Raw genomic sequence first — 16,438 nt, 5'->3', positions numbered from 1 at the left:
TGTGTGTGCATGTGTGTGTGTAGGTGTGTGTGAGCCTGTTCTTGCAAGTGTCAGCTCAGGGCCTTGTTCTGTGTTACTCAATTTATCTTTGCAATAGTCTGCTCAAAAAACATTTTTTTTTTAATAACAAAAGACATGAAACAAAATCCAGTCAGCATTTAATCCGTTATGATCACCGGCCTGTTGCAAGGTCAAACACAAACAGCCGTCAGCTACATGCTATGTAAACGATTCAAGACAGTTAACGGCTGTCGAGCGTAAAGTCTTAAACACAAACAACAACCCATGTCCTTACGCTACTTCTTCTCTTTGGGCTCATAAATATCTTGTGATCATTGACGAGAGAGGATTGTAAAGACTCCATAAAGACATATTCAGTGAGCTGCATGTCTGTGAGCAAGCAGACAGTAAAATGACCCCATAAACATCAAAGTGTGGATTAAAATACGCACAACACAACTGACTGGTTGGAATACCCATGATTACAGTTTGCAAGACAGGAACGCTGAAGCTGTAAGGAGCTGCTGGTGGAGATTTGCAGTAGAAGCTGCAAAAGAACAACAGGTACAACTTGGACAAAGAAGTAACTAACGTACTGGCCGTGTTTGAGGACGTTGACAATATCGAGTGTTAAACTCTCTGTTGAGAGGCTGTAGCAGAAACACCTGTGATCACGTCTCTACAAACCATGGTGCAGCTAAGGTATTCCATATTGGACCCTGTTTAACTATGACAACCAGTGGCTCAACCTAAACCAGTGCAACTAATATCAATTTATGTCTGTGTTCAGCTCACATCAGTTCTTAAGCCTCATAAAAATGGTCTATTATTGTCCACGTATCCTCTCATTAGGCCGCCTGAGTCACAAAAAGGAGTAAAAAAAATAGACCGCTGGCCCGAAGCCCACCACCAACCACCCACCACCTTCCAGGAGGTCTGAGGAGGCACGGCCTTCACAGCACAGCTGGGCCAGAAAAGCAAACACGCAGCCCACATGAAGGACCTGCTGTTGCTGCTATTGCCGAGGAGCGATGTGGACTGTGTTAACAAAACTCAGAAGCCATCCATTCAACATGGGGATGAGTCTAAAAAGGGAATATGTTACAAGTCAAGGTGTGCAAACAGAACCCAGTGTGGGGCGGTAGAAGGGCTCATTACTCTCCCAAGAGGAGTCAGTGTAAAACCAAAAAAAGGACCTTTAACTAGGCCAAACAAGTTCTATCTTCCAATACTGAAACCAGTTAAACTAACAGGCACTGCTATACTTTAGTGGGCTTATTTTTGATATATTTCCAGCCTACTGACATTTTATTGCAAAACTAAATGTACAAATGTAAAGCAGGTATTTTAGACCCCTTTGTTAAATGCGCCTGATACAAACCCATTTGTATTAGTATCATTCAAATTCATAACAATTAATTCATGACACAAAAAAGAAAAAGAAGTGGTACAATGGAGAATTGCACACTCTCATAAATATCAGTCGCCAAAATATGCCTGATTGTTTGCAGCCAGATCCATGTCATCAATTATTCTCTGGAAAAAAAAACAACAGGGATAATGTTGAAAAACGCCCGATCTCACAATGTTAAAGAAAGTGATGATAAATCCCTGGATCCACCCCCTGACTCAGACTGCATCCTTCCACCAGATGTTTGTGTAATCTTGCTTATAAACATACAACACCAACAAACACACAAATGGACAGGGGTGAAAACAAAACCTCCATCCACATCTCGACTAACAGAAAAAGCTTTTGTGGGAGTAAAGTTGCAGAAAATGTGATGAGAAAAGTCTACAAGAGCTACATGGATGTGATGACTTTTTAAAGCCAATTCACAAGATAAACATCAAAAGCTCTGGTGAGAAAGAAAAAAAAGAGATAAAAAGCTCCTCTGATGCAGCTACACACAGGAACACGAAAAAGAGACGGAGAGGCAGCCACCCAGCCTCCTGTCAGATATCTCTCAGAGCAGGAATTGATTTATCCTCAAGGACTCCGGCTGGGATGTGTTTAAGACACGCCCACGCTCTCCCATTACTATATCACGATCATAAAGAACCCCAGGCTGCCTGACCTGACCAAGCAGATGCAGCATTGCTCGATCCAAATCCTCAAAACCGTTTTCTCGGATTTATAAGCAACATTTGTCATTGAAAACAAAGGTTCAACATTCCTCTAATTTATTCCTCTTCATAAAATGTCTCGCTGTTTCTAAACCAGCGCTGCAGACACCGCGCTGCATGCCACAACAAGACGTCTGACTGCAGAAGTTATTGACGACTCGTCATAAAACAAAATTGCAAATTGCCCAATACTCCGGAAATGACTGGATGCTGCCCTGTTCTCTTTCAATACTGAACTTTATCAGTCACTGATCTGCTGTGCTTGGAAATAATTGATATGAGGTTAGTGTCGCTAGTACATGTTCACTACCCCAGGTGTAAAAGTACGTGACCAACTGCACATGAACGAAATGTTGCTAAATTTACCCAGCAGTGAAATGGAGAAGCCATGGTGCTTGGAGCTGGTGAGCGATAAGGTATAAAGTACGACAGGCTATGTGTTATCCAAACCGCACCGTCCTCCCCTCATTAGCGCAGTGTGGATCCGTAATCCCCGGCATTCTTTGGGGGCACAGGTGTCCCCCGTCTGTCCTCAGATTAGCTTTGTAATCCCCCGGACCCCCTGCCCCGTCTCAGCAGCCCACTCCATCAGGACGTGGTGTTTATGTTTGTGGAGCTGTTCACTGGAATGGCCCCCTTGACCAAATGGTGAGTTCAAATGTTTGAGGCCCCTCTCACAGGCACATTCCAACCAAATTCCTTTCATTTACCTTCGAGGCGATTACTATAATCGTAGATACAGTAAATAATGTGCCGTCTGTGCCACTGTAAGAAACCTTGTGGTTCCCCTTTGTCGCCTTGCGTTGCGTACAGCAGTAGTCGAGCAAAGCAAAACTTTTCATGCGGCACTGGAGGCACCAGCCAATCAGACAATGTTTCAACAAATGCCAACAGGCGCGAACTGGATTTTATTTTTCATGTACTCCTCTTTAGCATTGTACTGTTAGCTAGAATGGCAAGTTAGCTTGAAACTGCCTATGTTTCATGGACCAAGTATTAAATTATTGCGCTGGCACCAAGCATCGACATGACCACAGTCAAACGTTATGACAACACATGCATGTGAGTCAAACATCAAGCACTCAGTGCATCCAGGAAGAGGAATATCAGACTGTATAAGATGAATGATTAAGTTAAATCAACAGTCGTATAAATGCAATGCAGCAGCTGCAAGTGAGTGAGACAGATTTCACTTCCTGTGAGTCTTAAAATCTGAGTGAAGGGTCAAACTTCTCTTTATTATTACATGTTTTCTTCAACAAACCTTCAAACAAGACATCCAAATCCATAACACTTAGTGCGCTGTGCTGTGGGCAAATATACAGGATCTGGCTAAAAGTCGATTGCATTGTCTGAGTTGTGGGTAACTCACTTTGGCTTGATACATAAGGTCTCGTATTTTGGACATTATCCAAACACCGGACACATTATGGAGATTGTTTGGAGCAGCAGGAAGTTGTCCAAATAAAATAAGAGATGCATGAAAACAGAGGCGTTCTAGCCAGGCCAGATGTTTGCGAGGTTGTGAAAGAGTCTGGACAGAGGTTGGGTTCGTGTTCCAGCTCCGCAAGACAAAAGAATAGGAATCAGGGAGGTTGTTTATCTCAAACAAAGACAGCTGGTCTTAGTAGTATAAATGCAGCGTGTCATAGAATTAAATCATGCGTTTACTTCAAATTACATATTTGTAGAAAACAATCCTTTTTGTTTCTGTAGGAGGCTGTGGGGTGTACAACTGTTGCTAAATATAACTCTGCAGAGCGTTTAATGCGTCTGCTGTTGAATACAAATGCATCAAAGTCATCAATAAAGTTTTGACCTGACAGTTTGTATTTGCTCTATTTACAAAGAGAATCATTTCCTCCATGTCCACAGGATATACAACAACGTCATCCTTTGCATATAAGAGGCCACACACATAGATGGACAACATGACTGCTCCCCAAAAGTGAAGCCAAAGTGTCTTGATCGCCCCCTGATGGCTGGCTGCAGTATAGGTCATAAACCCACCCTCCTCCATATAAGCGGATGGGACATGGACATGGACCAAACAAACAAGTCAATACACGACAAAAAAGGTTTATTCAAAGAGAGTTTCGGTGATTTTAGGTAATTCTGATCATAGGTATTTGATGCTATATAAACGGGATGAAATGTCCTGCCCCCTCCCCCCCCCCCCGCGATCGCTACTGCAATGACTGGCTCCAAAGCGCACCATGTCAATATTCATAGCTGGTATATTTTAGCTTCAGGGGGAGGAAGATGATACATCACAATCTATGGCCACATGTCAGTGAGTGGGCATCAATTCTATTTTCATGGAGCAAAACCTTGTATTGTGTTAAACATTATCACATGTATTGCAGCTAGTGTTCAGTTTGTCACCCAAGTTTTACATAACCACAGGCGGCTGGACCGACGCTGTTGTGTTAAACATCACAACTCTGCCATCTGACAACAATGTGCTGCCATTACGTTGGCTTTGTTTACTTCAGTATAAACACATAACTGGCACAATGAGGGGTTTCCTAACAGCCATGTAGTGGGATAGCTGTTTGAAAAGGGACATAAACTACATTCCACAAACAGGCTTTAATTTAAACAAAAACAATGCAACACGAGTTAGTAACAGAGTCAGACTTATTTAAGTGGAAAAGGTGTTTCTTCTGGCTTGTTGTCTAACACATGCACTCACAGGGAAACTGTAACAGGCTGCACAGACAGAAAGGTGTGTGCTCTGTTTGTTTTCACTGATACAGAAAACTATATCTAGCCAGCTGTCGGGGTGTTAGGAAGATATACTTATCAATTTTTGTTCACGTGTTATAGCTGGCAGCTTTAACCCTTCACTGACCAGGAGCTAACATTACAGTCTTAGGTAATTCTTTGCTTTATCTATGCTTTTGGGATCAGTTTGTGTCTCTGCCACCATCTCTGATACCCATGATACCAACAGAAAGCCCAAAATCTGTGGTAAATTCCCACCATGTTGATTTCCCTCACATCCAAAAACATCATCCCTCAAACAGAGAAGAATTCACCAGTAAGAGCTAAACAGTCACTTCTTCTAATGAGATGATTGATGCCCTCTGAGCTACAGGTGCCCAACGCAGCAATGTGCTTCTATCTCATCAAGTGAAGAAAGGCAGGAATGGTACTTGGATAAAACAAAGAAAAACATGAGCGTTGATCAGATTACATTACATTACATTAGATCACAGCCTTTATGTCAACAATAAACAGCAGGAAGGCGAAATCATGAAGGCCAGCCAGAGGTGATAAAGCACACTGAACACACAGTGTGCCATAGAGCTCAAACAATTTATCAGGTTGCCTTTTAATGGTATCTGCATGTATTTTTGCAGGTAGGTGCGGTTAATTGGACTTTAGAGAATAAACAATAATGTGAATTCCCATTACATATGTTACAAAAAGTATTTTCTTAATTTATGATCTATGTCTTTTGCTGTAAATGTGTTTTGATTTGATTTATAATTATTTATAATAAGTCCTATGGTTAAAATACATATCACATATCGGCCAAATTACCAAATTGCAATGCTACTGAGCAATTTCCATCAAATCCGTCAGGGCTAAAACATCTGAACACTAGTGTAAAAATAACTTGCTCTCCCATGATAGCCTGTTCTGTGATCTACTGTATTATTGCTGGAGAGTTGTTTATAATGTGTAGTAACTGAATCGCACTGTAGTCAAATGAGAGCAACTCTACAACAACAGGGCATGTGCTCCTTAAACCCTCTTGAAAAAAACAAACTCAGTCTGTGCTTTGGCCTTTGAGTTTTACTTGGAAAGAATAATCAGTTAATCTAAACCACAAGCAATGAGACTGTGGCTGGTCCACTCTGCTTTGCTTTCATGTGGGAGGTCCAGGGTGAGAGGCTCATCTTCTGTGTCCAGGGAAGCCTAATGCAAAAGCCTGCGGCATTGTCTGTAGCTGTGATGGGGCCTATATCAAACTCTGGCAAAGAGCAATGAAGTACTTTCATATGCACAGGACCTCCCCATTCTGCTGTGCAGATGTTAATTCTGGCAAGTCCCTACCTAACAAAACCTGCCTTTTTGTCTCTGGCTGCTTAAAAAGCAGAGCAGCATGTATGACAAAGAAGAAACAAAGAGAGAAAGGAAAACTCAGAAAGAAAAGGAGGATATGTTTAATGTAAAATATCATCAAAGTTTAACAGTATTAGTTACAGTTGCAAATATGAACAAGGACCGTGAAGTTGTTAGAAGTCCAAAGAGGGGCAACATGTACCGACAACTCCAAAATGTCAGCTGATAGACTGAGTCCTCGCCTTCAGACACGTCTCACAGATCCACATTATTCAGTTCCAAGTAGCTACAAGAAAATAAATAAGCCAGTAGATGAAACCATGAGGAGGATTCTGCAAACCAGCATCACATCAAACTGTAAACTTGCCTAGAAAAGCTCAAGGCCCCTAAAACAGAATGACAACACCATCAATGTCACGAGATAGAACTGACCCTGAGGCCACAACACCAGATATTTGTCACGGTGACACGGATATTTCAAGGCTGTTCCGTACTTAGTTCTGTGATCGAGCTCTCAACACCATGATTGTGAACTAACTTTTTTTTAGTTCACAACAAAAACACTTACTCCTGTGCCACACTTCAAGCCAAGCAATCTCCCTTTTATAGCGCAGCTGCCACTTTGGAGCCTTGACAGATCCTCGCCATAATGTACTTCTCCACAGAGCTGGTCCTCCTGGTCTTTTGTGGGGGCCCTCGGACCGGTCCTGTTGGACAACAGTGGCAACTGCCTGTGTCCGGAATGAAAGGACCAGGGTGGTCTATTCCAAACTACAACATCGTGCACCTGCCTCAGAGCAGGACGACCTACAGCAAAGAGAGCCACGGCCAAGTACAGACTCAGTAACTCCTGATTAGATGCCATGGAAAGTTTCTCTTTCCTTGAAAACACTTGATACTCGACCCTCAGTACAACTTTTTTGCAATGTTAACCAAAACTTTAACTACATATTCTGGATCTGAGACGTAAGGTCACTATCTCAGACTCCTAGGACTTGATCCCAAGCGAGGGTCAGGGAGCATTTTAACCAGGTGTGATCATGCTGAAAAGCCTCTGAAAAGCCATATTTTTGTGTCAATACACTTTTGTTTGTCGTAATCTGATTGCACTCTGCCACCCACGCTGCAGTGCAGAAAATCCAACCACCCCCAAATGTGTGGATGTCAAAACAGAACTGAGAACTACAATAATGATTGAAACCCCAGTGGTTTCGACTCAGCGGTGCCTGCACACAGTCAAGAGACCTGCTCCTACATAATCAGATGACCCTCTGCCAGCCGGGCAGGACGCCTCCATGCTCTGCTTCGGGGTTTTGTGCAGCATATTAAGACTGAGCACTGCAGCACCTCACATCCCCTCTGTGGGTCTGCAGAGACTGGCAACACATGCTGCCGGATCTCATCACTCCCTGAGCATTTCATGCTAAGCTCTGTTACGACTAATTGGTTGGTAAGCGTCCTGGGGCTCCAGTGCAGCACAAACCCACATACACAAGCATGAACATGTACACACACACACATACACACACACTGAGTATGTGTGGTGGTCTCTTGCAGCCTGCCGGGTCTGGGTCCGGTGCCAGGCTCCGTCTCGGGCTCTCCACAGAATAAAGAGCAGTTCTGTTCCCTGGGCCGGCTGCACGGGATTCAGCCACTGCTCACCCTCTGCTGCTCGGACAATATGCATTGTTCTTCTTTTTTAATGAAGAAGAGTTGACGTGAAAAGTACGATGAGGGCAAGATAAGTCACTTCCTGGGTCCCATGTTGTAGAGCAGGAGAAGAAGGTGTCACTGTATTCACAAAAGTAGTGGACATGCTAACAAACCATAAAGTTAAACCTTTCTTTTGGAATAAACTAAAGTGTAATAAACAAATGTTCTTTATATGTAACTACAGTTATTTTCAATCATTTTTTTTTGTCAGTTCTATTATTTGTTCATTGCTCCATACAAATCAACATTAGGAGAGACTCTACGTGTTACAAAAGAAACTGGAGAGATGAAATCATTGTTATAAAAAATTCTTCAATGAGAACAACTTTGTTGAAATTTGGTGACTGTAAAGAGCTGTAACAGAAAGTCCAAACAATTCAGTGTGCAAACATCTGTATCTCACATTTCTGATCTCAATTACTCAGATTTGTCCTTTCATTAGTCACGTATCTGTATGTGGAGAACACCTACATGTATGGATGGGTACAAATAAAAAAAAACAGCTGCCTGCTGCTGGAAACAAGATAGAGGATGGTTTCCACCCATAAAATCAAAGCAATTAGTGAAAAGATGCTAAAAAGCTTGATCAAGAGAATCAGGTAATTATTACCACCCCTAAGGAGCTTCTGTTTTCATTCCTGTCCATCTGTTTGTTTATTGGTCGGTTTGTTGGTTTGTTTGCTGGATTATGCAAAAACTACGGATGGATTTCCAGTCAATTTGGTGTAAGGATGGGATGTCTGCCAAGAAAGAACTCATTAAATGAATTTGGTTTGTATCCATGATTTTTTCTTTACTATCTTTAACATTGCGATAAAGGGCAGGTTATTATTTTACATAACAGCAAGACTCAAGACAGCTGAATACTATTGGGATAGATTTCAGGTTGATGTCATGTTGGTAAAAAGATTTTTTTTAGCAATGCTACCTTGGTCGTGCCAATTTGACAAATGAGACCTCCGCTGAACGTGAAGGCTACTCATGTGATTAATCTGGAGTAGATTTCAGATGCAGTGCCTCACAACACAAATAACAGCAGCTTGTGGCACTTCGGCAGCCTTTAAACAAAGCAGCTTAGATGTAATCTGGCAGACTATTGAGACGAGCAGCTCCAACAACAACTAAGCCTATAGCCCCCATATGGCATTTCATCGAGCGATGGCTGTAAACATCTCCGCTTTCATGACCGCGCCGGTGATATTCAGCGACCGCTACGCTCCTGAGATTGAAGTGGGTGGCGTCTTGGACGTGGGCGCCGCTTAATTTGATGTCGGCTCCGCGGGTTAGCTGAAGCCGAGGAGCTGCCAAGAGGCCTGAGCTGCATTCCTGCTACACAGAGTCATTTTCCTGTGGTTCGGCTTGCAGCATGCAGACCGGCTCATGCTGTACATGTGACTCCCAGAGATTGATCGCAGTTATTTCACCCGCTCTCTACCAGCGTGCTCTTTTAGGCCGAGACCAAAAAAAAATGCCCCATTGAATCTTTGCTAATACCCTCTAATGGTCGGATAAATGACAACATTGGATTGATTGGGCAATGAGTGCAGCGTAAAATGATCTACCAGGATGTTGATATGAAAAGCTCTTAAGTAGACTCTCTGGGATATCAGCGTTGTGCTGTGCAGAGCGAGCATACAGAGGGTTGTCCTGTGCAACCCATCTTTGTCTTTCAGGATGACACCAAAGCTATGGCAACCACACGAGAGGTGCAGGCTCACGAAAACACTTCCAAGAGTAACGGATGAGCCTTTCTACCCAGGCTGCAGTGCCAGAGAACAAAAGCGACGACCAGTAACGTTCATAACAAAACATCCAAAGCAAAGAAAAGCCTTTAACGCAAACAGTTAATTCCTTATTAAAAAAAGAAGAAGAAGTGAATGAATTCCTGTTTATGTCTGTATGGAAATCTAAACCCTTTTTGGTACTTTAAACAATGAGTGTTTGGGTTTCAACTCAACCTCACTTCACAGCCAAGGTCACATGTGAATTAGCCACTCTTATCATGGCACAGGCCTTGCATTACAATTAGCCTCCATCTATTTCCAAGATCAGCCCCAGGGATTCACGAGACAGGAGACTTCACTCTGGGAGCTTTTTCTTTTTTTAAGAAAACGCCAACTAAGCTTGCAGTGAACCTTGATTTGGTTTTTTCTCTAAAGTGCGACTACAGTCATGCAGAGCCAGATCACTGAGTGACAAACTAAATCACACCAGATGAAAATACCAATATGCAAGCTGGCAATAGCTGGTACGATGCCACACAAGCAGTTTTGTAACATCTAACTTTCTACCATGTTGATTGAAGGGGTTGAATCTGAATTATTCAGGTCACATGCCTAAATGTGTTCTATATGTGGGCTGTCAAAACACAATGGTGTCATTTTTTTGTTGGGAGTATATAAACTCAACTTGGACACGAGTTCAACTTCATTCTCTTACCAAAATCTAATTATAAGTCCACTGACATGTCGATAGAATTTGTTCTTTATAACGTTTATACTCATCAAATATGGCCTCTTTAACCAGATTAAAACCCTGACCCTAGAACCATGTTTACCCTAACCCAACCCTGCATGTGCAGCGAGATCTGAATACATTTTATTCAATTACTTTTACTCTGTTTTTCCAATTTAATGATAACAGGCAAACATTTGGACTCTGGTCCCATAAATCTTTAACCTAACTCAACATTTAGAATCAGGTGTTAAACGTCAGTACAATTGGTATACGTGTTCAAACAAGTACATGAAGTTGGTATTTAAATAGTTGGTCCGGGTCTTAACTCATATATTTATTATCAGATCAGACGGGATATTTTTCAGATCTTTACATTATATTATTTTAGCCAAACAAAACTCCTCCATGGCTGCTGTTGTTAACAACATTAACCCCTGATGGATTTGGCATATTTTGGCTACCAAACACAAATTCTTCACCTTTTACTGCTGAAACTCACAGTAACTAAATAAGGACTAGCATCCCAGACGATTTGAGAAAAGCCTGAAAGTACCAAACTTCTAATGGGCACAACGTAGTTATTGTATTTGTAGGGATAGGGACTCAAATAACCTATAAACCTGAGGATCCAAGTTTACTTTACACTGTAGGAATTAGTCATACGTGTGGCCGACTCAGATGATGAGGCTCATGAGTCAGTGTTTGAAAGGAGTCACTGTGTGCATGTCACAGAATGTCCTATAGAGGAAATTCAAGGGTTCTGAGGAGGTGAGCGAGCGCTTCAGTGTGGTCGCACACAGCACAAGCCTTTAATCCAAAATGGTCTCCTGCTGTGATCAAGGGCTTCCCTGTTGATCAGACGTTAATCAAAGCATTGTGGGAGCAAATGTGACGGAGCAAAGCTCTGTCATTAGCTGACAATATCACAAATGATTAATGAGCCACAGACGGGGGCGGCCAAGTCCAATTAAACCCAGATTCATCAGTCCTGAGATGTCGGGGATAGAAAGACGAGGGAGAGGTATCATCTTTATCAGCTCTCATTAAAAACTAAAGTGAGGTCGTCAGCGTCACTCAGACCGGGACACATTAGGGTTTAAATGGTGGTAAATAACACTTAACGCTGTGATTACAGCACTAAAATCTTCTAATGCTGGAGGGCTTCCATCCCGCCAAGAGCTGAGGCATCACTCTGGCAGCAGGGAGGAGGAAGGGAGGGAGCTGGGGGGGGATCCTGACATGCTACCAGGATTTTCTGACAGCCAGCGCTCGAGTCAGACAGGTAGATGTTTATATTACTACTCTAGAAAACACTGAGGTTGAGTTATGGATCCTAATCGTTTGCTGATCCGTGACATTCCCAGAGCAGAGAATATAATCTTGCAAACTGTGGGAGCGGGGGAATTCTCAAGTCAGACGTGATTAGGAGAAGGCCCCAAATCCCTGGGCAGCGTGACGTCAAAACCTCCGAAACAAAGTCTGCGGCCTCCTGGACACATGATGGGACTCATCAGCGAGGGACAAGCAGCAAGCACACCCCAACACAACCCTGTGACACACAACGATTCCACTTCCTCCCAAATCGTTATCAGCCGACACAAGAGAAAACGAAACCGTCTTTCTTATCGTCGGGACAAGTTTACAATCACGTGGCTGTAAGCGGCAGCTCGCTCAGGTGGAAATTCCTTCTCCTGAGCTGCTAATGTTTACGAGAGCGACAATCACATTTGACCCACATTTTGTCAGCTCTCAAATTTCACCCAGTTCGTTCTGTGCAGCCATTTATCCACAGACTGGAGAGCTCTGTCCTGTAAAAAAAAAAAACCTTGTGATCCCAAAGAGTTATTTATCACTCGTAACTATGACCTAAAGTGATTATTTAAGGCACAATGGGAGAGGATGAATAACTCTTTTATGACCCAAGCTCTATGGTCCTTTCAAACCTCGTGATTACCCACAAATCAGGCAACAGAGTGTTGGAAGTGAAAAGATTCCAAACTGTGTCTACATCTTAACTATAAGCTCCTCAAAGTCTGAAGGATGTCTCAAGACACCGGCCACGCTCGGCGTCCCCTCCCACCCAGGTAACACAACATGATTGTTGACAGATGCAGGTGATGCTTTATGATGTGACAGATGTTTCAGAGGGAGGGAGGAGGCTGGCATGCTGGGCACTTAAGAGGCTCTGTCCTGATCCAGAGATTGGGTTCATAAAACCTGGAGGGGGGGGGGGGGGGGGGGGGACACACAGGCTGCCATAAAAGCTAAATAATGTGCCAGGTAATGACTGCAGGTGTCTCCGGCCACTGTACTTGGGAATTTGCAGAAGCGTGGAGGATAAACAAGAAGATAGTTTCAGACCTGAATGAAACTTACCAACCCCCCCTAAAAAAAGTAAAGACAGATATTCAGGAGTATACAGTGAAATATGCTGGTGGGGGGGGGGGGGGGGGGGACATCTCGAGCCTCTTTACACTATTCATCAACTTTTCTTCCCCCAGCTTTTCTTCCTGGACAACAAAGAAAAAGGACCAAATGGACGAGCAGGGGTCCCACCTCCTCACACAGCTGTTTCGTCCCGGGACGCTGGAGCGTGGAGGGAACAAAGAGGAGACACGCACACTTCCCCAAACATTTTTTTCGCGTTTCTTACCAGGACGATGGCGAACCTCTCCTCCAGCTCCGCGGGCTCGGGCACGGGCAGCTTCAGAGGCATGTTGTGTCCCCGGAGGTCGGCGTGCTGGTCCATGCTCCCCGCGTTCCCCATGTTGGACCAACAAGTACAACTTAGTTCTCAGTCCACCCCCCAGCGGCCACCACGTCCTCTCCTGAAGACCCCGACACGATGGGAGTTTTTTAAAAAAGGAGGGGAAGTATCCACGCGTGTGTGTGTTTTTAAAAGTAAGAGCTGTGTTCCTCGCTGCTCTGGTTCCTCGGTGGCTTCTTCAGCGTGAAGCACATGTGAGGGAGGCGGCGGAACAGTGCGTCGGCTCCGGGCAGCGGCGGCGGCGGCGGCAGTGGAGGTGGCGCTGCCCCCGGTGAGGCATGATCACGGGGCAGAGCTGGGAAACTTGTAGTGGGATCCACACGGAGCCTTTCCCCCCCACACACCGGTTTTCTTCTTCGCAGTTATCCGTATCTTGCACAATTCCGGCTCCACTCCCAGTCTGTAGTAGTGACGGCGATCATGATTCACGCTTGTTGCAGTACACCCCCTCCCTCCGGTCGGCTGGGCAGTGACTCTCCTAATCCCTCCACCGCTGAGCAGCTAGTTAAAGAGGAGGGGGTCCTCACTCACACACACACACAGACACACACTCATCCCTCCCTCCTACAATGAGCCCTTTCACACACAAGCCTCCTACTTCTTCTTCTTCCTCCTCCTCTTCTTCTTCTTCTTCTTCTTGTGGCGTAGCTCCCAAAGCCGTAGTTAAGGGGAACGATATTTTTCGGTGATGCATTGTGGTACTTTGAGTCCAATGTGACAGACATATCCCCCCCCCCCCCCCCCCATTCCCTCAGGGGCCCCTGAGCAGGAGTCCCCTCAGCCTGGGGAGGGGGTGATTCCAGGGGCTTTCCAGGGGCGTATGAAGTGAGTTCATTACTTCCTCTTTGTATATGTGTGTGAGTGTGATGATCAACATGTTTGCTCAACTTGTTGCATGTGATGTAATGATCTATTGATTATTGGACCAGTGCCACTAGATGTTTAGCAACACAATACACTGCTAAGGACATTTACTAAAACCATTAACTATCATATCAAACTGTTTTTTTCCAACAGAGAAGGTGAATCTTCTCTCTCTCGTCAAAGATAGATATGTAAAAGTGTTAAAATATATAGTCTTAAATAGTCTTATCTCATGTTTGAGGTTTCCCAAATGATCATAATGTAAAATAATATTTTCCATTGTAGTGTGTGTACAGATTAAATATCTCGGATACGAATGCTGCCAACTTTCAAAGTTGGAGCTAGAAACAACCTTTGAGAAAATGTCAGTCGACGTGTACACGTTGTCCATCTTTATACACGATCACAGGTCATATGGGGAACACAGAAGGTGTTACTGCGAACACCTTCAGTGACACAGCACGGACATCCCCGGGACCTTGAAGCTACTGAAGCCTCAGACCTGTGATGAACATGTCAACGGATGCGAGGAAGTTCCCACTAATTCAATCAGCTGCAAAAAACACCCAACACGTGAGTTGTTGTATCAAACCAACCATGATAAACGGGAGTTTCAAACCAACCCCCGTCAAAGCAGAACAGCTGGACATGGTCACGATTAACTGAGGGAATAATTTTTATTCTAAAATTACTCCGCCCAGGAAGTCTTTCCAGTTCTGCTTTACCTCCCACGTGACATGTTGACTTGCTGTGGCAGGACAATCTCATGTGTTACTAATAATATTACTTCTGTGTCTTCTCCATGTTAGTGGCCAGTGAACCATGACAGTGAGACAATATCCACAAAGGAACAAGGAACGGATGCATCTTGGCAACCTGTGTTTAAAAAGTGCATTAACCAATTACTAATGTAAATAAACCACACATGGTTTTAGACATTACAGTAAACAGCAGATACATCCTGAGACCAAGCATGTATGGAAACGTGAACATGAAAATAAGATGATATAAAGGACATTTAAACTTTATTAACAGAAAGAATGATTAAGATTTCTCCCTTCATGACGTCTCTCATCTCTTGTGTGTATCTGTAAATCTGTGTGACAAGCCGCCGCATGCTGGAGCATTGCTCCAACAACAACAAGTTGTATTTAATTGAATTGCAATCCCAGGTGGATCCCAGGGGAACCACCTTAACCCTGTTGATCCCTGGTAAATGAGTAATAGATTTTATTTATTGACTCTAAACTTGGAGAGAATACGTTATTAGTTTCACTTTGACTATTCTCTCTACTCTCTAACATCTGTCCTCAGAAGAATATCATTGGAGAAAAAGCTTTGGCGGGTCTCCTTGTGGTATTTCTAATATATATGTTTAACATTTTGAAGAACCTAAAATGATCCAAAATCCCTGAAATTCTTCTTCTTCTTCTTCTTCTTCTTCTTCTTCTTCTTCTTCTTCTTCTTCTTCTTCTTCTTCTTCTCTACCTTTGTTAGTGTCAATGAAGATGTAAAAATCGCTATGAAACTGCTGTTTTGTAGAAAAAAACCTATCCAAGTCAGACATGTTTATGCTTCCTTGAGATCTTCAACATGCGTTAGTACGAAATCCGATCTGCTGACAGGGTGGAGGCCACATTACACACCAGAGGGTGACGTCAGCGTGCAGAGCTCTGGAGACGATCCAGAGGCTCTCCAGATGCACAGTGCTTTCATTCACCACGCCGGGCCGATTCAGGGGGGGAGGGTGTCCTATCTGAGGTAATGGCTGCCTGGCCACACTGAGGATGCGAAACACAGCTGACTGACCTCATACGATCATTACGTGTCCTGAAGTTGATCTGCTCCGTCTGACCACCCCTCCCCACTGTGTTGTGCACGTCACATGTTTAACCACTGCAAATGAAATTAGTCTATATCTTGTATAGTACAATTACAGTGGCCTACACTTCAATCATTATAAAAGCACTTTTTCAGTACATTATCATGTTACAGTGAAGTGGAGCTGTGATCTTTAAAATGTAAGATATAATCAATTCCTCATTTTATCCATTGGAGATTTTTCTGAATGTCTCCCATTACTACCACAGCAATTCCTCAGTTATGAAAGCTTTTAAAATAATGCAACTATCATCAATTAAAAATGGTATGTGACATGCATAACTTATATATTAGCGATCAAATATATAAATATGTATAAATATTTTTAAGTATAATCTAGTTTCACTGATTCACTGATCATTTTGAATAAAACATAGGCTATCAAAACATTGATTCAACACATCTATGTATAATCATATCCTGTAAATGTATTTTTACTTTCTTTTTGTGGTCCAGGGCCTGAAAAGAGAAATCGCCCGTCCCAGCAGTGTGTGCATGGGTTTTGTGTATATAGAAGTATAAGTGGTGGTGTATGAAGTATAAGTAATTCTGTAT

General features: G+C 43.3%; 1 protein-coding gene across 5 annotated transcripts in view; it reads right to left on the bottom strand.

Moving 5' to 3' along the window:
- fmnl2a (formin-like 2a) overlaps positions 1 to 13,764 on the bottom strand; it is a 51,765-nt gene extending 38,001 nt beyond the window's left edge. For 4 of the 5 annotated variants that reach the window (XM_062403377.1, XM_062403378.1, XM_062403380.1 and 1 more), the window contains exon 1: positions 13,025 to 13,764. In XM_062403377.1, coding sequence (XP_062259361.1) covers positions 13,025 to 13,138 — 114 coding nt within the window. In that variant the 5' untranslated portion in view covers positions 13,139 to 13,764. The remainder of the gene's footprint in view (positions 1 to 13,024) is intronic. The other variant, XM_062403379.1, reaches the window with a different exon arrangement.
- Between the last annotated feature and the right edge of the window lie 2,674 nt (positions 13,765 to 16,438).

This window comes from Platichthys flesus, chromosome 13 (genome assembly GCF_949316205.1).
Source record: "Platichthys flesus chromosome 13, fPlaFle2.1, whole genome shotgun sequence".
In the NCBI taxonomy this organism is placed as follows: domain Eukaryota; kingdom Metazoa; phylum Chordata; class Actinopteri; order Pleuronectiformes; family Pleuronectidae; genus Platichthys; species Platichthys flesus.
Note: the sequence above shows the minus strand (reverse complement) of the source record. Positions and strands in the feature narration are given on the sequence as shown.